Below are 27,691 nucleotides of genomic sequence, written 5' to 3'. Positions count from 1 at the left end.
TTTAACATTATGGCGAGGAAAGGACTGGAGTTGGGTTGAGAAGGCAGAGCTTTAGACTTGGCTCTGAATTAAGCAGCCTTGTAGCCCTGGGCCAGGCTCGCCAAGGCCCCAAGTTCCTCAGTATAAAGGAAGTAACCACTGGAAAAGTGACTATGGAGTTGAAATATACATACTTGGATGCAACGAATATAGCTGAATGCAACACAGGGAGGGGATGAGAAAGGAGGGTAGTTCTGGGTTTTTTGTTTGTTTTTGTTTGTTTGTTTTTGAGACAGGGTCTCACTCTGTCACCCAGGCTGGAGTACAGTGGCGCAGTCTCAGCTCACTGCAACTTCCACCTCCTGGGTTCAAGCGATTCTCATACCTCAGCCTCCTGAATAGCTGAGATTACGGGCATGTGCCACCACATCCAGCTAATTTTTGTATTTTTAATAGAGACGGGGTTTCACCACCGAAGGCCAAGCTGGCCTCTAACTCCTGACCTTAAGTGATCCTCCCGCCTCTGCCTTCCAAAGTGCTGGGATTACAGGCGTGAGCCACTGCCTGTAATTATTAGTATTAATTCCCTGAGTTTAGGACTTCACCCTCACCCCAAGAGGACAAAACTTCTTTGCATGGTGTTCCACTGTATCTTTGATTCTTACAGAAATTATAAAAAGCCTGGAGACTCCTCAGCAACTATCAGAACCAAAACAGGGACAAAATCTATATGGCTGCTAAGGTGGAAACAGACTGGTTTCTCTGAAATTAATTTGACATCTGGTCAAATAGCCTAATGATATTCGCCAGAAATTTTCATTTATCAAAGTATAATGAATGTTTTCTATGTGCTAGGTAAAGGTCTGATTCAAGTAATGCAAAGTTTATTTCTGTGCTAAAATTCCACAGTTCTATACAATACTCTATCATGACATCAGGAATGGCCACAATTAGTAGAGGGTTGATCATCAGATTGCTGGCACTGCTTCTCCTCATACATAATGAAAAGATCAGATAGAAGTCTCCAAACTCCTCCAGCCTGGGCGACAGAGCGAGACTCCGTCTCAAAGAAAAAAAAAAAAAAAAGAAGTCTCCAAACTCTAGGTTAACTGCTGCTCTGATTCACTTGTCACTTCATACCAGGAGTTTAGAATTACAAAGAATCATAGACCCTTATTTTGTTGAATTCTTATGAAAAGCCCTTTTCTATCATTAAAGTTAAATAACTTTCCTATGGACATAGCAATTGAGCTTACTGTTCCATTAATAACAGTGATGGCTAATTAACAGTGATGACTGATGAATATGGGAACTGCGAATAGTCTGTTACTTATTCATTTTACATGTACTGAATGACTCCTTTTATTAAGGTCCGGGCAAGAGAGTCACAGAGATTACTTTTGGCAGAAACTATGGTCTTCTCAAATTAAAGCTGGAATGCTTAGGATCCTCATCCAAATTCTCAGACTTATAAGCTCTGGGCAGTACCTTCCATCCCTACTGAAAGGAGTTTGTGAAAACAAATGGAAATCAAGCATTGCTTACATTGCTTATAGGTAAACTAAACAAATGGCTCTCATACATTTGAATAATTACCTTTCTTTTCTTTTCTTTTTTTTTTTTTTAAAGACAGAGTCTCGCTCTGTCGCTCAGGCTGAAGTGCAGTGACGCGATCTCAGCTCACTGCAACCTCTGCCTCCCAGGTTCAAGGGATTCTCCCACCTTAGCCTCCCAAGTAGCTGGGACTACAAGCGCCTGCCAACATGCTCAGCTAATTTTTATATTTTTTTGTAGAGATGGGGTTTCACCATGTTGGCCAGGCTGGTGTTGAACTCCTGACCTCAAGTGATCCACCCGTCTCGGCCTCCCAAAGTCCTAGGATTATCGGCGTGAGCCACCGTGCTCGGCCTGAATGCTTATTTTTCAAATGGATGTAAATGCTATAATGATTAACAAAATACAACTTGATCACCTCTGCAGTGATCCTGATCCCCAAGTTTGAGACCCAATTCCCCAGTTCCATCCTAGTTCTTGAAGCAAGACTCCAAATGCCAATCAATGATGAGGACTCTGCCACCCGTGGACAGACCTCACTGTATGTTCTGAACTTCTGCCTGATTCCTAAATAGTGCCTCACCCCAAATTCTACATGGCTGGGTTCCACCTGCCAGTAGTTTATTCTGACACCTTGTAAGAGCCCCCAGTGCCAACCATAGGCAACATAACATGCCCTTTGGACAACAGATTCTGCACCTCAGCTGGACTGTCCTGCCCAGCCCTGTGCTGTTCCTGCTGGGCACAGAGCAATGCCGAGCTGTGTGAGGATACAGACACTCCAGAGAGGGCAGGGCCATGCTCTGTACCTCCTTCTGCTGGAGCCAGGAGAGGATACCTGCAATCAGAAACCAGTCTGGGGAGGGTGGGTGCAGCAGCTCACGCCTGTAATCTCAGCACTTTGGGAGGCTGAGGCAGGCAGATCACCTGAGGTCAGGAGTTCAAGGCCAGCCTGGCCAACATGGTGAAACCCCATCTCTACTCAAAATACAAAAATTAGCTGGGCATGGTGGTGGGCACCTGTAATTCCAGCTGCTCTGGAGGCTGAGGCAGAAGAATCGCTCGAACCCGGGAGGTGGAGGTTGCGGTGAGCTGAGATCACGCCACTGTACTCCAGCCTGGGGGACAGAGCTAGACTCTGTCTCAAGAAAACAAACAAACAAACAAAAAAACCAACCAACCAAACAACAACAAAAACTCAGTCTGGGGTCTCAGAGCCAATCTAGGACAAGCCTGGAGCTCTAACTTACTAAGGCAAGCGATGACCAGACTAAACTTTCGCAGACTCCCCAATCTTTGGCATTATGGCCGAGCCACAATAAGCCACGAAAAGCGGCTTTTGACAAAAAATATTGCTCTACAATATATGGCGTACTGCTCTCTACATTCTCATGTGAAATTTCTAATAGTTAAATAGGATTTTAAAAGTTCTTGTGGTCCATATATACCACGGAACACTACACAACCATAAAAAAAAAAAACAAAATCATGTCCTTTGTTGCAACAAGGACACAGCTGAAGGCCATTATCCCAAACGAGTTAATGCAGGAACAGAAAACCAAATGCCATATGTTCTCACTTATAAGCGAGAGCTAAACACTGGGTACTTATGGACATCAAGACGGTAACAACAGACACTGGGGACTGCAAGGCAGGAGGGTGGGGAGGGGAAAGCGTTGAAAACTGTTGGCTACTATACTCAGTACCCAGGTGATGGGATCAGTTGACCCCAAGCCTCAGCATCATGCAATATGCCCAGGTAACAAACCTGCACACGTACTCCTTTAGTCTTAAGTAATAGTTGAAATTATATATAGAGAGAGAACTATCACGAGACTTTGCAAAAAGCACCAACTTGCTCACAAGCCATTGCAACTCACGAGCCATTGCAACTCACAAGCCATTGCAACTCACAAGCCATTGCAACTCACAAGCCATTGCAACCTTACACAGAATAGTACTCTTGTGAGGACATCTGCCCAGCACCTGCTTGCCTGTCCAACTTAAACAGGCACCGCCCTTGTTACTGATCCTTTACTCAAGGATCATTATCTCAAAACAATGATGAAATCCTCCTCATTTTTCCTTTAAACACCTTTGTCATCCTTTACCTCCCTGTATACGCACATAGTTTACTATGGCGGGCATATTCCCATTGCAATGTCTATTCCTGAATAAATATTTTCTTAAAAAAAATAAAAGCTCTGGACACTGAAGATAAGGATGCTGGTAAGTATTTGGCATTATTCTTAATTCTGGTACAGCTGGGAAGGGAAGGGAGGGCCTCTGATATGGATAAACGGAAGGAAACCAACTTTTTTTGTTTTGAGACGGGGTCTTGCTCCTGTTGCCCAGTACAGTGGTGTGATCTCGGTTCACTGCAACCTCTGCCTCCCGGGTTCAAGTGATTCTTCTGCCTTCGCATCCCAAGTAGCTGAGATTACAGGCGCCTGCCACCACGCCCAGATAATTTTTGTATTTTTAGTAGAGATGGGGTTTTGCCATGTTGGCCAGGCTGGTCTTGAACTCCTGACCTCGGGTGATCCACCCACCTAAGCCTCCCAAAGTGCTAGGATTACAGGCATGAGCCATGGCGCTTGGCCAGGAAGCCAACTTTAAAATCAGTCATTTTACATTTATTGGTAAACCCCAAGAACACTGAATGATATGGGCAACTATTAACATGTGAGAACTTCCAGGAATAATCCTTGGCCTACACATCCTATAGATACGGCCTACAGTTTTACACCAACAGACAAAGGTGCTAAGTTAGTCCTCATCTAATGGGGCACAGTGAGCCCTACAGACTCCCACATGGAAAAGGGACAGAAAATTCCCATGAAGTGAACTCATGACACTTCCCTGGAACTGTCACCATTGCCAGGGAAGCTTTGTGGGTGCTGTTTCAAAGTCTGCTCCAAGCACCAACACGTCTCTGAAAGAGGCTTTAAAGCATGAGCCGTTCCACCCTACCACGTGCCCCAAGGCCTTGCGATGAACCACTGACCGGTCAGCATTGTGATGAGGGGAAGGCTGTTATCTTCCGGGCTGCCCCAGTAGCCAGCCTCTCCAAGCATGTTCCTGTCCAGCACCTGATGGTAGAGCTCCTCAATCCAGGCCTGGGAGAAGACCATTAGCACGCCGCTGGTCTGCACCTGCTTCATGAAGTCCTTCTACAGAGAGATCGCATGAGAAGGTGACCACATAACACCCTGCTCACTAACAGGCTCCTAAGTGCCTCTGCTGCCTCTTCACATCACAGAGCCCTGAACTAAACCAAGGCTTGTGTATTGGGTAAGGGGGCGGCAACTGGGGAGAAGTAGAGATGGAGAATTCCCAAATGTGCTGAGGTTTCCTTCACTGGTGACACCTTTTGACAGATACCTTGCAGAAGGATTAGAGAGACTGCACTTTACATTCTTACTCTTGGATGTGTGGAGAGGTTTGCAACTGCACAGAAGTCTTTAATAGCATAAGAGCTTCCTTTTCTAGGAGTCCCAACAGCAGCAGAGGCGGAACGCGCTCCTGCAGGAATGTGCACATTTCCAGAGATACTTCACTTATGCTCATGAAGCAATCACTTACCTTTGGGAATTTACAGTTTATCAAGCAAGCAAATGATTGTTGATTTCCTTCACGTAGATCCACGGATTTAGGCTCAGGAACTGATAATAGGGTACACCATGGAGTGGCTTGCTCCAACACAGGAGCTAACCACAGGACAATCAACATTCTCATTGCACCCCTTACAGGAGGTGCTATGAGCAACAGCCAGTGAGCTTAGTTCTGGGTCAACAGTAGGTCTGGGAACATGTTGGAATACGGTAAAGAGTTTTTATAGGTGCACACCTTCAGCCAGGCATGGTGGCGCATGCCTGTAATCCCAACACTTTGGGAGGGCAAGGTGGGAGGATTGCTTGAGCCCAGGAGTTCAAGGCTGGCATGGGCAACATAGCGAGACCCTGTCTTTACAAAAAATAATTAAAAAATTAGCCAGGCATGGTGGGCACACCTGTAGTCCCAGCTACTTGGGAGTTGAGGTGGGAGGAGTGCTTGAGCCCAGGAGTTTAAGGTTGCAGTGAGCCATGCCATGATCACACCACTGCACTCTAGCCTGGACAACAAAGCGGGGCTCTGTCTCAAAAAAAAGAAAAACACAACTCATTTTCAGCAAATTCCTTGCACATCTTCTGATCTCCCTTAACACGTCAATGATGTGGTTTTGAACAGGTTTTATACACGTTTAATAATGACACAAGATGAAACTACTGGGTTATCCCTGGGCAGCCATTTCCAGGGCCTCACGTCCATACATTCTTCACTGGAGCCCAGTGGGCAGCTCTGTGCTCACGGTGCTGGGCAACTGTATATCTGTGCCCTTATATATATGTCATCTCCTTCCATCCCCCAAAGTCCTACTGGCATTACCAATCTAGAGCAGTGTGGAACAAAACACGCTGTGCCATCTCACTCAGGGCACTGAGGCTAGGCTGTACACCAGAAGGCCACAACCTGCCCTCTGCCAGTCCAACGAGGGACGGCACACTCACCATCACGCCTGGCGCCAGGGTCGGCCGCTTCCTGTAGTAGTCACCATGGGAGAGCTTCAGGTTGAGGAGCAGGGCACAGTGTGCAGCTGTGTAGAGGCTGTCTGCATTCATCAGCATCTGGAAGCTGAGGCTGCTATTCCCGTCAAAGCCAGGAGAGTGCATCATGCCTAAGGGAGAAAACGAAGGGACTTTTGGGGGTGTGAACAGTGTGCTTGGCAAGACTGGCTTCCAGAGAGCTGCGAACCCATTGTGAGAGATACGGCATCATATAGGACATTTCTGTGTAGCACTGACAGCTAGCCAGGAATATCCTCGGGGCCAGATACACACCCCAGCCTGGTGGCGAAGAGCATGTGCTCAGGAGTGGATCTGCCTGGGCCTGGATCCTGATCTCTTACTTAGCAGCTATAACTTTGATAAAATCATGTAAACCCTGTAAGTTTCACCTTCTTTTCCTGTAATAGGGAGAAGAATTGACTGCATTCTATCCCTAGTTTGAGCCCTCCGGTGGCTCCCCATCATGATGTAATAAAACTCCAACCTCACCCTCCTCTCTCCCTCTCACTCCCCACAGCCACCCTGAGTGCCTGCTGTCCCTCAGCCACACCAGGCCTGGACCTGCCACAGGGCCTTTGCATTTGTTTTTTGCCACTCCCTAGAATGATCTCAGGATCTCTGGATGCTGCTCTCCCTCAATTCTGCCAAGTCTCTGCTCAAGTGACAGAGAGACTTTCCCTTTTAATTCCATTATTAAATAGCAAATCCACTCCTGCCTCCCACCAATATGCCGCTTACCCGGCTTTTAAAAAATGGCCTCAATGGCATTTATTCTACCCAGTTTTATATTAATATATACTTGTTTATCATCTGCCATCACCACTATAAAATCAATGAGAAGGTGATATTTTATTCATTTTGTTCACTATAGAATCCCCAATGCCTAGAACAGTGTTTGGTACATAGTAGACCCTTAAAAACATTTGCTGAATGAATAAGAATTAATAGACATGATTGCATGAGAATTAGATGCAATAATGCATGTAAGATGTTTAGAAAAGTTATTAATACAACTTTTCAAAAGCAATAATGTTTCTTGAAAAGTTAAACATAGAATCACTATATGACCCAGCATTTCTACTCCTATATAACCAAAAGGACTGAAAGCAGGGATTTGAACAGACGCTTGTACATCAGTGTTCACTGCAGCATTACTTACAATAACCAAAAGGTGGAAACAACTGAAGTGCCCATCAACAAATGAATGGATAAGCAAATTGTGATATATATATAAAATGGGTATTACTCAGCCATGAAAGGGAATGGCGTTCTGATATATGCCACAACATAGAGGCGCCTTGAAAACATTATGTTAAATGTCAGGCACAAAATAACAAATATCTATGATGCACCCTATGAAGTACCTAGAATAAATTAGAAGAAATAGAAAATAGATTGGAGGTTACCAGGGACCAGGGACCGGGGGCAGAGTAACTTCTATTTGGAATGTTAAAAAAGTTCTGGAAATACTTGCACAACACTGTGAATATAATTAGTACCACTGAATTGTATACTTAAAATTTATTAAAATAGCAAATTCTGTTACATATTTTTTTACCATGATGAAAACAAATAATAATGTAATACATCAAAACACGTTAGGCCAGGCGCAGTGGCTCACACCTGTAATCCCAGCACTTTTGGAGGCCAAGGCAGGCGGATCACTTGAGTCCAGGAGTTCAAGACTATCCTGCCCAAGAGGGTGAAACCCCATCTCTACTAAAAATACAAAAATTAGCCCAGCATGATGATGCGTGCCTGTAGTCCCAGCCATTTGGTAGGCTGAGGAATGAGAATTGCCGGAACCCGGGAGGTGGAGGCTGTAGTTAGCTGAGATCACACCACTACATTCCAGCCTGGGCAACAGAACGAGACTCTGCCTCAAAAAATGAAAAACAAACAAACAAAAAACACGTTAAATTGTGCACTTTAAGCAGGTAAACTGTGTGGTATGTGAGTTATCTCACAATCAAACTGTTAAAAAAATGAGGAAATAAAGAGGTTCAAAAAAAACCATTAAATAATAGCTATTGACTTTCTCCCCACTATCTTTTCTTTAAGATATTTTACACTTAACTAATGTTTTCATTTTGAAGATCCCTTTGAGCTTTATATAAATTAACTGAAAAAACAAACAACTATATCTCATGCTCTGAAGATGGGTTCATTCAGTCAGAGTTGTTGGTATCATGGCTCAAACTTTCACAGGGAGCTTGGGGTGAAAAAATTACTGAAGTCAGCTTCTTTGCATCTATTAGTATGCTGGTCCTAAGGCCATCTGCAGACAGCCATTTCCAGGCCCTCAGGGTTCCTGACTATCTCGAGCCTGGTGGTCAGCTCGCAGCTCTGCAGTTCACAGACAACTGCACATCTGTGTCCTTACACTGTCATCTTCTCTTACCCTCCAAAGCCCCACAGGCAATACTAGCCCAGACAAGTGTGGAACAAAACACACCGAGCCATTCCTCTCAGAGCACCTTAAGAGATTTTCAATGAATGCGCCATTTGTTCCCGCAAATACTTGGAGGCTGAAATCTAGGGATGTGTGGGAAACAGTTCATCTCTACATTTGTGCATGCAAATTACACATGTCCATATACTCTGCAAATCATGTCTAAAATTATTCTTTAATAAAAAATATGGCTCATATGAAATGTAAGAGTTTTCTAGAATTAACAATCAAAGAAATGAGAGATACAAATTTACAGCTAGAATGTTTATCCAGTGATGTTGTCCCTACGAATTTTTTTTTTTTTCCTGAGTCAGAGTCTTGTTCTGTCACCCAGGCTGGAGTGCAGTGGTGCAATCTTGGCTCACGGCAACCTCCACCTCTCGGGTTCAAGCAGTTCTCCCGCCTCAGCCTCCCAAGTAGCTGGGATCACAGGTGTGTGCCACCACGCCCAGCTAATTTTTGTATTTTTAGTAAAGACAGGGTTTCACCATGTTGGCCAGGCTGGTCTCGAAGACCTCGTGACCTGCCTGCCTCAGCCTCCCAAAGTGCTGGGATTACAGGTGTGAGCCACCATGCCCGGCCATCCCAGTGAATTTTAATAAATAGGTAAGTAAGAAGATGTGGACCAGAGAAAGCTTTCAAAGTTGAAAATAATTCGAGATCTTTGCCATATTTGAGGGCAGTATGAACATTTTTTGGTGGGAGTAAGCATATATATTATTCCCATAAAACCACCTTAGACAATCAAAGGGTAGGCATTACCTCTGCCTTATAAAACAAGGCAGGGGAAATAAAAAACTGTAGAAATTTTGAAGTTGCCTCAAGACATTTTCTACCAAGAGCACTTTGTGATCATGGGCTGAGGTGCATTTTATTATTTTTTATTTATTTATTTTTTGAGATGGAGTCTTGCTCTTGTTGTCCATGCTGGAGTGCAACGGCATGATCTCAGCTCACTACAACCTCTGCCTCCCGGGTTCAAGCAATTCTCCTGCCTCAGCCTCCCCAGTAGCTGGGATTACAGGCATGTGCCACCACGCCCAGCTAATTTTGTATTTTTAGTAGCAATGGGGTTTCTCCGTGTTGGTCAGGCTGGTCTAGAATTCCTGACCTCAGGTGATCTGCCCGCCTCAGCCTCCCAAAGTGCTGGGATTACAGGTGTGAGCCACCATGCCTGGCAAGGCTGAGGTGCATTTTTTTTTGAGACGGAGTTTCACTCTTGTTGCCCAGGCTGGAGTGCAATGGCACGATCTCGGCTCACCGCAACCTCTGCCTCCCAGGTTCAAGCAATTCTCCTGCCTCAGCCTCCCAAGTAGCTGGGATTACAGGCATGCACCACCAGGCCCGGCTAATTTTGTATTTTTAGTAGAGACGGGGTTTCTCCATGTTGAGGCTGGTCTCGAACTCCTGACCTGAGGTGATCCACCCGCCTTGGTCTCCCAAAGTGCTGGGATTACAGGTGTGAGCCACCACGCCCGGCAAGGCCGAGGTGCATTTTAAAACGAAGATCAGACTGCAAGTGAGATCTGAAAACTACCATCGTTGGTTAGAACATGAGCAGTGTATTTCAGCCCTGATGGTCCATGGGAACTCCTGGCACTCTCAAGGTGCTAGTGGGGCTAATTCCAGTTATCTGGAGGATACACAGGGCACAAGACCACTCTCCTTCCATGGTAAAACAGAAAGTAGCATTCAGGGTTGGGTGTTTAACTATCTTGGATCATAGATGAAAGGTACAATTGAGTCTATCAACAAGGAAAAAAATGGATCTGTAAACGGCTTTCATTTTAGACATCAGTAATAATTCCTCTCAAAATGTTGAAACCAATTACTATTTACCTTGGGATGTTTTGGAAAACTGAGCACTTGCTCAGATGCTGAAAGTGAAAAAGGCCACTAATGTGAGTGTTGACATGGAGACCAAAATCAGCAGAGAAGTGACGAAGCCCCGGCAGGCACTGCTGGGGGAGATACCCAATAGGAAAGACTTTGTCAGGTTACCTTTGTTACAGGTAATCTGTTGGTACCAGCCTACATCTGCATGCAGATTAATTTCTTAAATTACAAAGAGCTGGCAAATTTGTAAATAAAACAAAATAAGGTCTATTTTGTCAACTTAAAGAAAACAGCCATTTTCTTGCTATGCCAGATATAGTTTACTGGTGATACTGATAACAATGGAAACATGATAAGAATAATTTATTAAATGCTTTCTATTGCCTAGAACCAATCTCTCCTCATACATCATTTTCTAATCCTGCCCTGTTGTTTACCAGTAAGGAAAGTGCCCCAGAGACAGTAATTTGCCCAAAGTTACACAGCTCAAAATTGGCCAAGGTCTTTTAGGCCCACACTTCAGATTTTTGCACTAGCCATGCTCTACTTGCTTCGAATGTCATGAAAAGATTCTGCCATATCCTGTACCTCTCTAGTAGATACTCTATTTTCCATTCTTTCCTCTGATTGGCCTCACTGATGTGCTAAACGATTTAGAGTAACAAACTATAAGAACTATGACCTTTAACATATTCTGACTCTTTGCATTGCCCAGTGTTCAGTAACTAAAGTTCATTCTCTCCCTCTATAATTAAGATGTGCTTTACTGTGGAAACAGGAGGATGGATCACCTACTTGACTGCTTACCAGGGGAAGAGTAGCTACAAGAGTAGCACAAGAGACCTCTTAAAGTCTCTTCTGTGTCTAAGAGAATTTGGTACTTCCTTTTTGGATAAACATTAATTTAGAACATTTAATAGTACTGAAGAGTATAAAAAATAAGAACAGTAGTCCCCACTTCTCCCAAGGCCCAATGATACTTCTAACAGCAAGACTCACTTCCTTGTGTGTATGAAAATACCACAAAGCGAGATCACACTACATATGTCAAACTGTAACTTGATGTTTTCTAAAAATACGTGTTAGATGTGTCTTGATATTGACACTTCTGGGTCTGTTTCATTCTTTTTTAATGACCGTGCATATACCACTGCATAGTTACATTGTGGTTTGATTTATTTGATCTTAATGCTCTATTGATGGACATTTATGTTGTTTCAATTATGAAAAATGCTGAAATAATGAAATGAATGTTAGTACTTCTGCAAGTGTACTAAAAGCAGAATAAGTATATTAAGTTTAACAGATACATACAAACTATTTTCCAAATAGATTTATACCAATTTTCCCACCTACCAACTGTGCACAAGAGCACTCTTACACCCACTCTCAGCAACACTGGGCATTATCAGCTTTCTAAACCTTCGTGATAAGATTACACAACTTTGCTTAGTCACAGATTTATTTAAGTCTACGGCTCTAATTTTTATATAACATTACTGCTTTATGTTCTGATAGAGGTTGCAAGAAATTCTTTTAGAGATTTGGAAAAAGGCACAAAGAAGAAAATAATCTGTAATAACACCAGGCTGAGATAAGTAGTATTAACATTTTAATGTGAATTTTAAATCCTTTTTAAAATTACATTATGATATTTTTTCATATCATTAAATATTACTGGAAAACATCATTGTAAATGGCTATATAGGCCGGGTGCAGTGGCTCATGCCTGTAATCTCAGCACTTTGGGAGGCTAAGATGAATGGATTACCTGATGTCAGGAGTTCAAGACCAGCCTGGTCAACATGGTGAAACCACGTCTCTACTAAAAATACAAAAATTAGCCAGGCATGGTGGCGGATGCCTGTAATCCAAGCTTCTCAGGAGGCTGAGGCAGGAGAATCGCTTGAACCCAGGAGGCGGAGGTTGCAGTGAGCCGAGATCGTGCCCCTGCACTCCAGCCTGGGTGACAGAGCGAGACTCTGTCTCATAAATAAATAAACAAACAAATAAATAAATAAATAAATAAATGGCATCTGCTGGTATGCTATAAATCTCTGGCTGAGTTTCTGTTCCTTTAGTGTAGGTTCCCAGGAGCCAATGAGATGCCAGGTATCCACTGGTATTTTTAAGTCTGTCGGGACCTAAAAAACGCATACATTTGCTGGGCTACAGTTTTTCAGCCACCATGGTTCCCCACCCCTCCCCCCACCCCCGCCGCCCCCAGAGCTAATCAGCTCCAGAGGTTTTTCTGTTCTTGAACAGCATCTCCTAAATAATTAAAAATCCTCTAAGAGAAGCATGTGAAGAACAGCTTAAAGATACACCAAAAGGAGAAATTGAGTACATTGTGGTAAGGTAGCAGGAATGGGTATCATAGAGGCATCCTAAGTCATATTTGCAAAGAATACTTAAAGACACAAGGAACATGGCAACAAAATATTAAGTAGAAAGTAAGTTACAAAATTACACATATGACATATTCATTCCCCCCATCCTGTGCAGTGTAATGAGCGTGCTGTCTGGAGCCAGGTTCATATCCTGGTATCACCGCTTCCTAGCTATGTACATACCTTGGATGACTTATTACTTAACCTGTGTCTCAGTTTTCTCATCCGTAAAATGAGGATAATAGTGCTATCTACTTTATGGGGTTGTTAAGAGTACTAAATGAGTTAATATCAGTAACACCCTTAGATAATGCAGGGCATACAGTAAGTGCTATGTTAGATTAGCTATTATCATCATCATTATTATTATTGTAGATACATGTAAATAAGCACATTCATATGATGAAAAATGACCGCAAAGAAAGATGCCAAGATATTTCAGAGTCAGCTTCTAGGTGGTATGATTATTTATTTTGTGCTCTCTTTTTTTGTAGATACGAGGTCTTACTATGTTGCCCACTATGTCCTCCCACCCTGGCCTCCCGAAGTGCTGAGACTATAGGAGCGAGATTTTGTGTGGTTTTTATATTATTGTATTCTTTAAGTTTTATATTCCACAATGCCAGGTGTTGGTAGAGGATTTTGTTAGACTACTTATTCTCCATTCCTGCTTCTAGAATACTTCTCTTCCTCCATTTATTAAAGCAAGCAAGCAAACTCTCAGCCTTTGAGGCTTCTATCATCTGGCCAGATCTTCCACCCATCCTTGAAACTCTCTTTCACGATATGCCAGACACGGCCACATTCACTGACCACCCTGGCTTGGAGTCTGTGGCCTCCTCTTCACCCCAATGCCTCCTGCCCTTCCTGCCATTATCCTGCATGACTTCAGACTCTAGATGGCCAAATCATCCAATGCCAGGTCCTTTTAGAGTCTTGACAACCATGCCATCCATCATTCCCTCTATTCTGCCTCTTCCCACCCACAGGCTCCTACAGTACACTCAGAATCAATTCACCCCACTCCAGTGTTCTTCCTGCGACATCACTGATTTAGATGGCCCACTCTGACCGGAATCTTTCTGCTGGCTTGCTCAGGCACTCACTACAGCAGATTTTGGATGAATCCTCACCTTTCCCCTACTGTACTACTGCATTTAATCTGCAGAATAGATAAAGTAAGTACTACTGTTTATCATACTTACACTACAGGTAGGCAATGTGATGCAGGGAGAGGGTCAGTAACTTGCCCATGGTCACAGCTGTTCAGTGCTAGAGCTGGGATCTGAAGTTAGATCCCAGAAATGGCTAGAGCCCAGATATATATATATGTGTGTGCCTATGTAAAATTCCTGAAGGTAGAGCTCAGACGTATTTATGTCTATATAAACTTCCTGAAAATTGGTTTCGTTCTCCTCCTTTCTGTCTGAGACAGCATTCAAGAATGGAAGTCGCCAATGACATTACAATAAGGATAACTCTGAATCCACAGTTGGTTTTTAAAACAAAATATGGCGCTGTATTAGAAACTGCTTGTTACTATATAAAACCATCTTCTTCTAACTTGGTAACAGAATCATGACTTTACTCGGGCTTGCAATGTGCCCTGTCTCCTAGAAGGGGTCAGTGAACTTGAGGTTGTTGTGTGGCGCTTCCAGAGAGCTCCTGAAAGCAGCCGTATTTAGCTCTCAGGTGGCTCCTTTGCTAGCCTTGCCCTCTTCCTTCTTGTTCAGACTATGGATGAGAAGCCAGCAGCTCCGCCAGCACCAGCTGTCTCGGTTCATGAGGAAACCTGAGGATGACAGTCACCTATTAACAAGAGTAGAGCAGAAAGACAGGAGCACCTGGGTCCCTGATCATTGTGGAGCTCTGGAGGTCAGACCTCAGACTCAATTTAGAGGAAAGGAAATGAATCTCTTTCCTTTTGTAGTAATATTGCCTTTTTTTTTTCTTTTTTTGAGATGGAGTTTGGCTCTTATTGCCCAGGCTGGAGTGCAGTGGCAGGATCTCAGCTCACCGCCACCTCCGCCTCCTGGGTTCAAGCGATTCTCCTGCCTCAGCCTCCCAAGTAGCTGGGCTACAGGCATGCACCACCACGCCTGGCTAATTTTGTATTTTTAGTACAGACGGGGTTTCTTCATGTTGGTCAGGCTGGTCTTGAACTCCCAACCTCAGGTGATCTGCCACCCCGGCCTCCCAAAGTGCTGGGATTACAGGCATAAGCCACTGCGCCAGGCCATCATCTGCATTTTCTATACATGCAAACAAACCTAATCCTAACTGACAGAGGCAGCATAACATACTCATTTATTTATTTGAGGTTTTCTTCCTGTAATTTTACCTTCTGTATTATACAAAGATAGCAAGGTAAACTTGTATTTGCCATCTTTTGAGGTGTTTAAACCACAGAGCCAAAAACGGAGGCTGGTAACAGCATAAATGCCTTCCTGGTTGTGTAGTCACAAAGCCAGAGCTCCTTCCAGAGACTTCGGCCCATTCCTTAGAGGGTGAAGAGACAGGGGAAGAAGCAGTGAGGCAGAGAAGGGAGAGCCCAGGCTGGGCAGAGGTTGCAGGTCTGTGGCTGCCCACCGCCTGGCAGTACCTGCAGGGTTGGCAGGACTTCCGAGGAGGGCGGACAATGGTAGCAAAATCATGGGACCCTTAGGGAGCCTATGACTGGAGATAATGGGGACTCCCTGGTGATATAAGAGGCGAGGGGCCTCCCCTTACAGACACCACACAAGCTCCAGCTTCTGGTTTGACCCTGGGATAAGAACTAAAGGGAGGGCAGAGACCAAATGTTCTCCCTGCTAGGCAGGCTGCGGGGCTAGAGTCAGCTTTGTTTTAATGTAAAGAAATAGATATATCTTGTACAACTGAGATTTATACTTGCTACACTATCTTTTAGGAAATCTGGCACTTTATAAAATATTGTTTGCAGCGAGCCTTACAGTTGGTCAAAGTAAGTCACAAGACTGCAACTGAAAACCGCTAATCTAAGGAACTGCAATCCAAAGTCAGTGCCCATGACCCTTGATCAATTGCCTTCCTTTAGTGCTGAGGAAGCACCTTACATAGATATCACTTTGTTCTACCCAGGATCAAAGAGGCATTTCTGCAGTGATCACAGCTCATGTCAAGCACTGTCTTTATAAAAAACATACCTTATTTGCCCGAACATTTTCAAACTCCCCTACCATATGAAACTTTAATTGCTTCGAAAAGAAAGGCTCTCTTGAATCCTGTAGAATTAAGGAGGCTCATTTCAATGGCATATTAGCTGTCTGAAGATAGGAGTCACTGAGAAACACTGAATGACTGTGATTCAGCCGAGAAAGCAGCCCCCTGATAACAGGGTAGGGATGAAGGCTTGATGGACCTTTATGACAAAGTGAGGTTTGAAGCTTTTGACATCAAAATAAATAATGAGTGAAAGAAAGGGTTTATAACTCAGGGAGTTTTTTCCCTTCACCCTCTCTTCTGTTTTTACGTTCATAACTTTCTCTTAGAGGAACAAAGGAAATCTGCCATCTCCCTGTCTCAGTGGAGCATCAATGTTTCTCTTTTGTTAATTTATAATCATGGAAGTGGCGCTTGCAAGGCGGCAAGAGGACATGCCTCAGTCCAGAGATGGACGCAGGTCAGCACCCAGTGGCTGGGGGTAGCCAAAGCAACGAACAGTGCCACCATTTGAACCACAGCAGTGATGGAAGAGAGTTAGCTGTTGGTAACAGGACCACAGAGTGATGGGTCTGTAATTTGGAAGGAGAGTCCAACTCCTGAATAGAAAAATATTGTGATGTCACTAGAATTAAACAGACCTACAACTAAATTACAGTCAATAAAAGGATATCTGAAAATAACCAAACGCTTGTGAAGTCTCTTTTCAATGTATTGATTTCTACGTTTAAAAAATAATTTCATAAAACATATTTGGTCTGATGGGAAATTTATGGAACTCTGAAATTTGGGCAGTCTGCAACATTTATAGGGCCATATTATGGCCACATAAAAAATTCACACAAGCCCTGGTTTTGCATGTACTATAAATAAGTATTGATTTGAAAAGTACAAAAAGACAAAACTGAAGACCTGCTTTAGCCTCAAATTTTAAAAAGACTTTGCTAAGATTATGTTTCTTAATTCTCATAAGAAATGAGGGTGGTCCCTTGGAAGTCAGTCCTCACCACTGTGACAATTCATTCATCTGGAATTACTGGGGATGTATTGATAAAGAAGAAGTTATCTGAGAGCTAAATTTTATAGCTGAAACTTTGGCAGTGGAGTTATTTTGTATGGATAATTTTAATTTTTTTTTCCTTTGAGGCGGAGTAGCTCTGTTGCCTAGGCTGGAGTGCAGTGGTGCAATCTCGGCTCACTGCAACCTCCGCCTCCTGGGTTCAAGCAATTCTCCTGCCTCAGCCTCCTGAGTAGCTGGGATTACAGGCATGCGCCACCATGCCTGGCTAATTTTTTGTATTTTTAGTGGAGATGCGGTTTTGCCACGTTAGCCAGGCTGGTCTCAAACTCCTGGCCTCAAGTGATCCACCTGCCTCCTGGATAATTTTAATTCTAAATAGAAGACCCTAACTATAATTTTACTGTTTCTTGATGGCTCAAGGCCATCATTATTACTGCAACCAGTGGCCATGCTGCGCTCTAATACACAGCTATTCTGGGGACTAGCAATGTTTGCTGGGCTCTCTGCCCTGGCACGAGGGACAGCAAGCTGGTCGGAGCAGCCAAGGCTGCCAAACCTCTCCATATGAATATTCCCAGCCGGGAAGAGGCAGAGGCTCAAAGGATCCACCAACTGCTTCCAAAGAACAAGTTGAGAGGCTTTATGTACAACTCCCTCAGCTCATGAACTATTGCACAACTTTTTTTTTTGAGACAGAGTCTCGCTCTGTCTCCCAGGCTGGAGTGCAGTGGTGCGATCTCAGCTCACTGCAAGCTCTGCCTCCCGGGTTCATTCCATTCTCCTGCCTCAGCCTCCCAAGTAGCTGGGACTACAGGCGCCCACCACCACGCCTGGCTAATTTTTTGTATTTTTTAGTAGAGATGGGGTTTCACCATATTAGCCAGGATGGTCTCGATCTCCTGACCTCGTGATCCGTCTGCCTTGGCCTCCCAAAGTGCTGGGATTACAGGCATGAGCCACCACGCCTGGCCGAACTATTGCACATCTTAAGAGACCAAAAGGCTTGGTGCAGTGGCTCATGCCTGTAATCCTGACACTTTGGGAGACCAAGGCGGTAGGATCGTTTGAGCCCAGGAGTTCGAGACCAGCCAGAACAACACAGTGAGACCTCATCTCTTCTTTATTTCCTTCTTTCCAACATAGTGAGACCCTTTCCCTTCTCCTTTCCCTTCTTCCTTCCCTTTTCCCTTCCCTTCTCCCTTCCCTTCTTTCTCTCTGCCTTGCCTTGCCCTGCCCTGCCCTCCCTTGCCTTCCCTTCCCTTCCTTTCCTTTCTTCTCTCTCTTTCTTTTCTTTCTTCTCTTTCTCTCTTTCTCTCTCTTTGGCAGCGTCTCGCTCTGTTGCCCAGGCTGAAGGGCAGTGGTGGAAACACGGCTAACTGGAGCCTCAACCTCCCAGGCTCAAGTGATCCCCCTGCCTCAGCCTCCCAAGTGGCTGGGACAAAGGTGCACCACCATGCTTGGCTAATTTTTGTATTTTTTGTAGAGAAACGTTCTCCCTATGTTGCCTAGGCTGGTCTCAAACTCCTGAGCTCACTCAATCCACCCGTCTCAGCCTCCTAAAGTGCTGGGATTGCAGGTGTGAACCACCATGCCTGGCCAATACCCCGTATCTACAAAAGAAAAAAAAATTTGCTGGGTGTGGTGGTGCCTATAGTCTCAGCTACTTGGGAGGCTGAGCCACTACATTTCAGCCTGGGCAACAGAGTCAGACCCTGCTACAAAATAAAAGAGAGAGAGACTGAAGAACAACTTCATCAATTTACAACCAATAAATATTGATTGAGAATAAGCTGTACATATCTTGGGACCTTAGCACATAGCACAATTCAGCTCTCTATAAATGTTGGTTGAAGGAGGATTTGGGTGGGTGTGTCTGAGAGAGAGAGAGACAAAAAGAGAGACAGACACAAACATGCACAAAACACACCCCTAGAATGTTCAACAAGAGAATGTCAAATTTAATGACAGTGGTATAAAAGATATTAGGGAGAAAATAATTTTTTAAGAAGAGTATACATTTTCCTAGTCTTCCAATGAAACATGAATCTTGTTTCACACACAAATAAAAACATCCAAAATTTGTTATATTTAACTCCAAAAGAAAAAATATTGAGGAAAAAAATTATGTTAGGTAGCCTTAAAAATTGATGTGAAATTAGGAAATAAGGTATGAAATTCTTAGGAAATAAGAATTAGGAAAGTTGAGAAATCATGTCTCTTTACATCCTTTTCTAGGTCATGTGAAAATTTCTGGAGTAAAAATTCTGTGTCTCCTTTGGTGCTTGCTACAACTTTGGATCATTCTCATATTAAAAAATGTTCCAGCTGGGCGCAGTGGCTCACGCCTGTAATTCCAGCACTTTGGGAGGCCGAGGTGGGCGGATCACGAGGTCAGGAGATCGAGCCCATCCGGGCTAACACAGTGAAACCCCATCTCTACTAAAAATACAAAAAATTAGCCAGGCGTGGTGGTGGGTGCCTGTAGTCCCAGCTACTTGGGAGGCTGAGGCAGGAGAATGGCATGAACCCGGGAGGCGGAGCTTGCAGTGAGCCAAGATCGCACCACTGGACTCCAGCCTGGGTGACAGAGCGAGACTCTGTCTCAAAAAAAAAAAAAAAAAAGGAAAAAAAAATTTGTTCCTTCTTATATATATGGAGATTTAAGTGTCTTTTTCTTACCCTCTTGAAAAAGGACAATTTGGTCAGCTTCTTAAAGATACTTGTTAAGTTACACATCAGTCAGCTTCTAATCAAGTTCCAGTAACTGGGATACAATTTTTTCATGTATGTGTGTGAAGTTTTCTTTGTTAGAAAATAAAAAGGAAGTGAGACAAGGTCTCAGCCCTCAAAGAGCAGGGAGTCTAGAGAGGGGATGGTGGAAGGGACAGTGGGTGCATTAACAAATGACTGTGATAAATGCACCAAGCACAATGACAAACAGAAGTTCAAGGTTAGGTGGTAGAAGAGCAAGTGATCGTGGCTTTTTAGCAGTTCTGTGTCAGTTCCCAGGGTCAGCCCTTTGGATCTGAGCACACAGGCTTAGGGAGATTCATTCGCCTCAGTATTCTGTGGTCAAGAGAGCCTTGTACTTCAGGGAAAGGCACAGATGACCTCCTTGGTATCACACGAACATTTATTCCTACCATAAATTTTATGTACCCATTAATTGCTTTCTTTCTGTATTATCTTTCAAGAACACTATCTTAAAAATAATTATTTACTATGTGAAATGCTACTACTTCCCTGTATTCTTTATCTGCTTCCTCCACCAAAACTCTAGGTGATTCTCTTCTGCCCTTCAATAATACCAGCATGATTTTCTGATGTGATTTGGCCACTACTCCCCTCAGCACCACTGTTTATGGTCTGAGTCACAATTCAACAGACGGAAGGATCTGAGATGGGAGAATGCAACATTACCAAGCTATACTGGACTGTCACACATCGTTTGCATGTTCAGTAGAATTCAGAATATACTGGGAGGACTTGGCATGCAACTGATCCAAGACAGCATTCAAAATTGTTTATATTTTGATACACCAAAAGTACATTGCTCTATGAATTTTAGACACCAAGACATAGACGCATACTGGGAATTCAATATTTTAAGAATTACAGATTGTCATCTTGTTTCAAATCAGTAACACCTTTCTAGAATGCAGCTACTTCTCATTCTTACTTTACATCCTATACATTTATCAGCCTCATAGTATATTCCAGCCATCGACTGCTGTAGAATTCAAATAAACCACCACTAATAGGTCTTAGATTTCTTTGCCCTCTTTAAACTGGGGAAACCCAAAGATTCATTAACATGCTTTGAGCACTTCAAACTATAAGCATGATAGTAATTGCCCATTAAGGCAAACTGCTCTGAATAATCTTGTTGACTATACAGCAGAGAATTGTTTACAAACCTGAGCAGAAAGTAGAGGCAAAGTTCTGCAGAGCAGTATCCACCTCCTCTACACTGGAGAGAGCCAGGAGCCGAGGGAGGAGGCCTTCCAGGGACTGTATGAACAGCCTGGCGCTGTGCTGATCCGCCTCCTGGTTCTTCAGCAGTTTTAGAGACAGGGCGGCAGTTCGCAGGGACCGGTGGCCTAGGCAGTCCCGGGGGGTCTGCTCTTCATCGGCTAGTGAACAGTTGTCTGACCCAATGTCCGACACGTCGGACCTGCCCGAGTCCTTTTCTGCTGCCATTGAGTACTGATCACAGGAATCAAACTCTGTCCTAGAAAAGTCTTGGTCATCAACGCTAAAATTGCTCTCACTATACCTAGAGCCATAGGACCTTGTCCTGCAGTCTACTGACAGGAAGTTAGTTATGTCAGGGTAAGGGACCGTGTGGCTTCTCTGCACGACATCTGGCTGGTCTACTGCCTCTGTTTCCACTACTTTGCTCAGCGTCTCCTTGCCCTCTGGGATGGCTGGCGACCTGAGACTGTTCTTGTGGCTTCCCGAATGGTCCTCGGGTGTAGTCTGACCCAACTCTCCCTCGAGAGTGGTCTGGCCTGTGTCTGTGGTGACACTGATGCTGATGTCAAGGTTCCTCTCGTTCCCTGACTCCCAAGGCGTGTGTTCTGAGGATAGCACTCGCCGCTGCCAGCGGAAGTCAGCCTCATTGATCTCCATGGAATCTCGGCTCCACTCAGCCCCATCCTTCAGCTCCTCAAGGCGCAGAAGCAGCAGTTGCACCTGACCTTCGCTCAAGCCCTTCCCCTGGCTGAGCTCATCCAGGGCACCCAACAAGGTGCAGACACAGGACACGGCCGCATAGCAAGCTTCGATGCCACCCTTGATGCATGCTTCGGTCATGCCGTCCATGATGCTAAACAGTGTTCAAAAGAGAAAATGGAATAAATGCATAAAATGTAGAAAATATCTCTGAAAGGAACAAGAGTGTTAGCCTGGCAAACAGCATAGTATTCAAAACAGATAGTCTGATTTGCATAAAACAAAATGGTCCGGGCAATGAATAAAGGAAACAACTATGCCTAGGTGGGCAGAGGAAGATCTTCAGATAAAGTGGCCTGCATTGGCCGGGCACAGTGGCTCACGCCTGTAATCCCAGCACTTTGGGAGGCTGAGGCAGGCGGATCACTTGAGGTCAGGAGTTTGAGACCAGCCTGGCCAACATGGTGAAATCACGTCTCTACTAAAAATACAAAATATTAGCCAGGTGTGGTTGGTGTGTGCCTGTTATCCCAGCTACTCAGGAGGCTGAGACAGGAGAATCATTTGAACCCAGAAGGCAGAGGTTGCAGTGAGCCGAGATCATGCCACTGCACTCCAGCCTGGGCGACAGAGCAAGACTTTGTCAAAAAAAAAAAAAAAAAAAAAAAGTGGTCTGCATTGAATCACACTCCCTCTTGGCTCGCTGGTTTATTTGGGTACAAATAGAAGCTCCTGATGAGCATTTATGACCTTCCCGAACAATCTCACTTTTGTATTATGCTCAGTGTTTCAAATAGAAAATAGTTATAATGGTTATATGATAATGTGGGCCTTCCTCTATAAAGTAAACATATTCCTGAACAGATGTATGTGAATACAACTATTACAAGCCCTATAATATCCAGTTTTCTAGGGGGGCTACATATGAAGAAATCCTATAGCTACAGTATTGTAAATCAAAAGCTCTTCTCTAAAATAATCCCAATGAATAATTATTGTACATTTCACTTGGTACATTTGGTTTTAAGTCAATATGAAAATATAAAAAGTTCCATGATTATAATAGAGATATGTCTTCTCACGTAGCTTGTGGATGAATTATTAAATAGACACATTTCATATAATGTAGAATTTTTTAAAATTTCAGGGATTTGTAAGCAAGGTTAAAAGTCTTCAGAAAAGCAGCCTCAATAAAGAACTAAAAGGATAAATATCATACAGTTTGAGGAGATCCAGATGAGACTTTCTTTTTGAAATTGATCTTTTTCTGGACTCTGATTCAGTGGAGCTGGGGCCTGCCAAGTCACAGAGACGCTCTGGGCTCCCGAGTATCTTAAAGAAAAAGGTAAAAGAGTAACAGAAATGTGAATATCACAAAAAAGCACAAGGTTTTTAAATTGTGAGATCAAATAAACATGTACTTTCCCTACTGAGTGACAGAGTATAAGGAGAAACAGAATTATTTGGAACTTCCAATCTTAGTAAAGCTGATTTAGGTTTTCTTCATGACATATGGTGTGTATCAGGCTCCTGGCTCTTCAGCTCAGGGCTGGCTTAGACAAAGAAAATTCTCAGAGGGATTGTTGAAAAATCTTTTCTAGCACAGAACTAGAAAACACTTGGATCTCTGTTCTTTAGTAAGATTGGCCTATAATATAACCTTCCTGGACTCTTTTTGTCTTATTTTGGTATCAAGTCAGCTAGCTTCATCAACTGGATGGAGAAGTATGCCCTGTTTCTCACTGCTGAAAAAGTTCATGGAAGATTGGAATTACCTGTTCCTTGAATGCTTGTATAACTTGTTTCTAAAGCTACATGGGGCCAGAATTTTAATGGGAATCCTTTAACTACTTCTCCATTTCTCTAAAGATTATAGGACTATTCAGGTCCTCAATTTCTTCTGGAACCAACTTTTTAAAAGTTGCATTATTTCCTAGGGACTTATACATTTTACCTGGTTTTCAAATTTACTGTTCGAAAGATGCCTTAATACCCTCTTTTATTTCTTTAATGTGTGTAATATCTATAGCTAGGTATTTTTTTCATTTTTATTTCTGTTTATTTGTACTTGTTTTGAAATTTTTTATTGCTCTTGAGAACAGTTTTTCAGTTTTCTTAAGCTTTTCAGTCCTAACATTTTCTGCTTTTTAAAATCCCTATATTTCCTTGTCACATTACTTTCTTCTTTTATCCTTATTTTTCCTCCTTTCTACTTTCTTTGTATTTATTCTATTCTTTTTTTCTAACTAAGCTGGAGAATTAGGACATTAAGGTTTTCTGCTTTTTAATACAAGGAGTTAAAGCTATACATATCTTCCCATTTACTGCTTCTCACAAGTTTTCTTATGTAGACTGTTCATAATTGTTCATTTCTAACACATTTTTATATACATACGGTAGAAGTCTATAGAAAATGTCAACTCGAGGCTAGACTGATTCAAGGAAAGATGGTTAATGCAGTGCGTCTGCAGCAGACGTCCTATCGTATGTCCATTCACTTTCAAAGTGATTGATAGTCCAAGCAAAGCAGGAAAAGGTCCATTATATAGAAGAAGCTGTATTTTAAGTGGCTTTCCTCTTTCCCTCTTTCCATATTTCTTTCTTACCACAGAAATTGAACACTTCTGCTCTCTAGGAGGAACAGAAATGAAGCTTCCACTTTTTCTTGATATCAAAAAAAGAGTGACAATGCTGGGGCTAAAGTCAGACAGGCTCTCTCTTTCCCTCTCTCTCTCTCAGCCCCTCTCTACAGGCCTGCAGCCCTGTGGCTGGACCCTCTGAGCCTCACGATGCTCCATCCCTTGCTGGAAGGATAAGCACATTTCCAAAAGATGGAGTGGAAAACCTCACTGTCTCCTGGGATCCCACTATAATTTAAAGTTCAGCTTCACCGGTAATAAATTCGATAATTTTTTTTTTAAAGATGGAATCTCGCTCTGTCACCCAGACTGGAGTACACAGCAGCACAATCTTGGCTCACTGCAACCTCTGCCTCCTGGGTTCAAGCGATTCTCCTGCCTCAGCCTCCCAAGTAGCTGGGACCACAGGTGTGCGCCAACACACCAGGCTAATTTTTTTGTATTTTTAGTAGAGACGGGGTTTTACCATGTTGGCCAGCCTGATCTTGAAGTCCTGACCTCAGGTAATCTGCCCATCTTGGCCTCCCAAGATAATCTATTTTAATTCCCACATTAATCTTGTGCTTATTTCTCAATTGCTTCAGAATCTGGAGGGAAAGGGATGAATTGATAAGGTTTCTGGAGAACCCTCAACAAAAACTAAAAGGAAAGATGTTTTAATCTCAGCTTCTTCAGGTAGGAATGAGAGTTGTGGGATCAGTGGCCGGGGGGCCAGAGGTCTGATAAAGACTAGGGAACTTCTAAAGCCGAGCCATAGGACAGAAAAGGAAGCAAGGTGTACTTTTTCATTACTGTTCATTTGAAGGGGAAATCAGAAACAGAAAAGGGGCTATGCTTTGAAAAGCAAAAATGTCCTGTATGTCCTTGATCAATAGGCACACAGTGCATATGGCAGAGTGACAAACTAAAACGAGAACAGGGAAATAACATACCAAGCCTTCAAACCCCAAAAGGCTAAACAAACATCCTGGGTACCCAGTGGTTTTCTTTGTGTGCACAAGCCCTGCACATTTTGGTATCTAGGTTACCAACTTTCCCAAATGATTGGTTTTGTTGTATAAAGTGGAGGCGCTGCTTTTCAGAACATCCTGGCCCCAATTAGTCTGCTGAGCTCCTTGGGGCAGCACCGCCTGGATGTGCTACTTGGGTGCTACCATCAAATTCTAGCCTCACCTCTGCAAAATGACCCTGGGAAGCTAGAACATCTACGATGAACAGAAAAACATAACTAACTTCCTTTTGCAGTACAAAGGAAATTATTTAAAACATATTTAGAGACCTATGGATGCCATATGCAAAGTATCTACTTAGCAGCCAGGTACCAAGTGGCTCTACTGTGGGCAGTGACTGCTCTAGTGCCTGTCATTTCTGAGGGGAAAAGAAAGGTTGCTGCTGCTTATAAAATAGCCTCTTTATAGACATTTTGTTGGTCAGTCAAAAGTTACTAAACACTTATTCTGATTCAAGCATTATAGTGTTAAATACTAGGGGAAAACATATAGAAGCAATTTATACACAAAAGTATAGTTGAGGAGACAAGAAGCTTGTTCCCCATTCTATTATGAAACAATCAGTGTTATGGGACGTATAATCAATTGCTAAATGGCGGGATGGAATTTCAAGAAGAACCTGATCAGTGGTCTGAGGAAGCCCAGCCATGAAGGACAAGGATTCTGATAGCAAAGAAGCAGCCATACTTAGAATATCAGGCTTCACAGTCTTAGCCTTATGACTCACAACATGAAGGACTTTGGGCAAGTCACTTCTGCCCCAGAGCCTCAGGCTTTCCCATCTGGAAAATGGACATAATATTATCTTCCTAAGGGAGTTTGTAAATAAGCTAATGTGAAGTGGCAGCGGTATCTAGCCTGTTGCAATTAACCACTCAATTCTGTGAGGGGGGAGTGGCCCACAGGAATAAGGGACAGGAAACCCTGAAGAGGCGGGGAGGTGGGAATTGCACAAAGCAGATCAGCCACATGGGATGAAGGTGCATCCAGGGAAGTGATGGAAAATGCAAATGATGAAAGAAGGCTCTGGAAGCTGGGCACAGTAACTCGGCCTTGATGGGAGAGTCAATGAAGAGCCATTAGAGAGCCCTGGGCAATGGGAAAATTGTTAACAGTGGTGATTTATGGACATAAATCCAGTAAGACAAAAGGAATAAAACAGGCAGGAGAGGGAGGCCAGCTAGAATTCAACCAGCTATTTTCAGCCTCCATGTTTTTTCTCTTCCTTAGAATAGCAATAAGTACACTACATATTTGTTTAGCACTTGATACTTACAAAGTACTTAGGCAAACTTTAGTGCATTTTGAACTTGCAACCTTTGGAATATTATAACAATGTACAGATGAGAAAACTCTTCAGTTCAGAAAATGATTTACCTATATCACAAAGCCAGTGTGTGGCAGAGAGAGGACTTGAACCCTGACTCTTAAACTCAGGCTTCTGAAATGGGCAGCTGTTCTGACACCAAGGAAAAGGGGCTGCTGGGGGTCATTTGCACTGCAATGTGAGAGTCAAGTCCAGTGATAAGGATGATACAGGAAAAGACCGTGGGATTAGGGTCAGCCGGACCAGGGTTTGCACCTTTTCTTTTTCTTTGGGACTTTGGGCAAACCATTTGACCTCCTAAAGCCTAAGTTTCTTTGTGGGAGGGAATTTCCTTTTTCTCTGGCATCACACTTCTATGAGGAGGAGCATCCATCCAGTGCAGTAAAATTCTAGGCCTCTCTTCTCCCTTCCTCTCATTTCTTCCAGGTACAGGAAGAGCCCCTGATCAGACTGGTGAATTTAGGATAAGGAGCTGAGCATGCCTCACTGGCACCTTTCTCTCCCATCTTCCTGGGGATCTGCCAATCAGAGGAAGCCCATGCTTGCCCCTCCAGGATGCAAGTTGAACAGGAGTAGGGGAGGACCCTGGGGAAGGGCCACTGCTGTCTGAGTGGTGAAGAGTGGTCTAGTCTCACTGGCCTCCAAAGCTGTATTTTATCTGCCCGTCTAGTGAAGATCAGTTCTTAAAGCTGGCCTTTTGATCTCCATTGCCTGAAGCTCTGGTGGGAAAAAGAAGTAACATTCTTAATTGGTAAAAATAAAGTTGATGGCCGGGCACGGTGGCTCACACCTGTAATCCTAGCACTTTGGAAGGCTGAGGCGGGCGGATTGCTTGAGCTCAGGAGTTTGAGACCAGCCTGGGCAACATGTCTCTACAAAAAAGATAAAAATTAGCCAGGTGTGGTGTCGTGCAGCTGTGGTCCCAGCTACTCAGGAGACTGAGGTAGGAGGAACACTTGAACTCAGGAGGTCCATGCTGCATTGAGCCGTGATTGTGCCACTGCACTCCAGCCTGGGCAACA

General features: G+C 43.6%; 1 protein-coding gene across 1 annotated transcript in view; it reads right to left on the bottom strand.

The window, feature by feature from the left end:
* The window catches only part of ARFGEF3 (ARFGEF family member 3), a 186,519-nt gene that overhangs the window by 62,634 nt on the left and 96,194 nt on the right, over window positions 1–27,691 (bottom strand). Inside the window, exons 11-14 of the mRNA XM_032160177.2 lie at window positions 22,913–23,025; window positions 20,937–21,847; window positions 6,084–6,250; window positions 4,541–4,706 (exon numbers count right to left, since the gene is read on the bottom strand). Coding sequence (XP_032016068.1) covers window positions 4,541–4,706; window positions 6,084–6,250; window positions 20,937–21,847; window positions 22,913–23,025 — 1,357 coding nt within the window. The remainder of the gene's footprint in view (window positions 1–4,540; window positions 4,707–6,083; window positions 6,251–20,936; window positions 21,848–22,912; window positions 23,026–27,691) is intronic.

The sequence above is a fragment of the Hylobates moloch genome, unplaced genomic scaffold (genome assembly GCF_009828535.3).
Source record: "Hylobates moloch isolate HMO894 unplaced genomic scaffold, HMol_V3 SCAFFOLD_2, whole genome shotgun sequence".
In the NCBI taxonomy this organism is placed as follows: domain Eukaryota; kingdom Metazoa; phylum Chordata; class Mammalia; order Primates; family Hylobatidae; genus Hylobates; species Hylobates moloch.
This window is presented reverse-complemented; position numbering and strand designations above follow the sequence as displayed.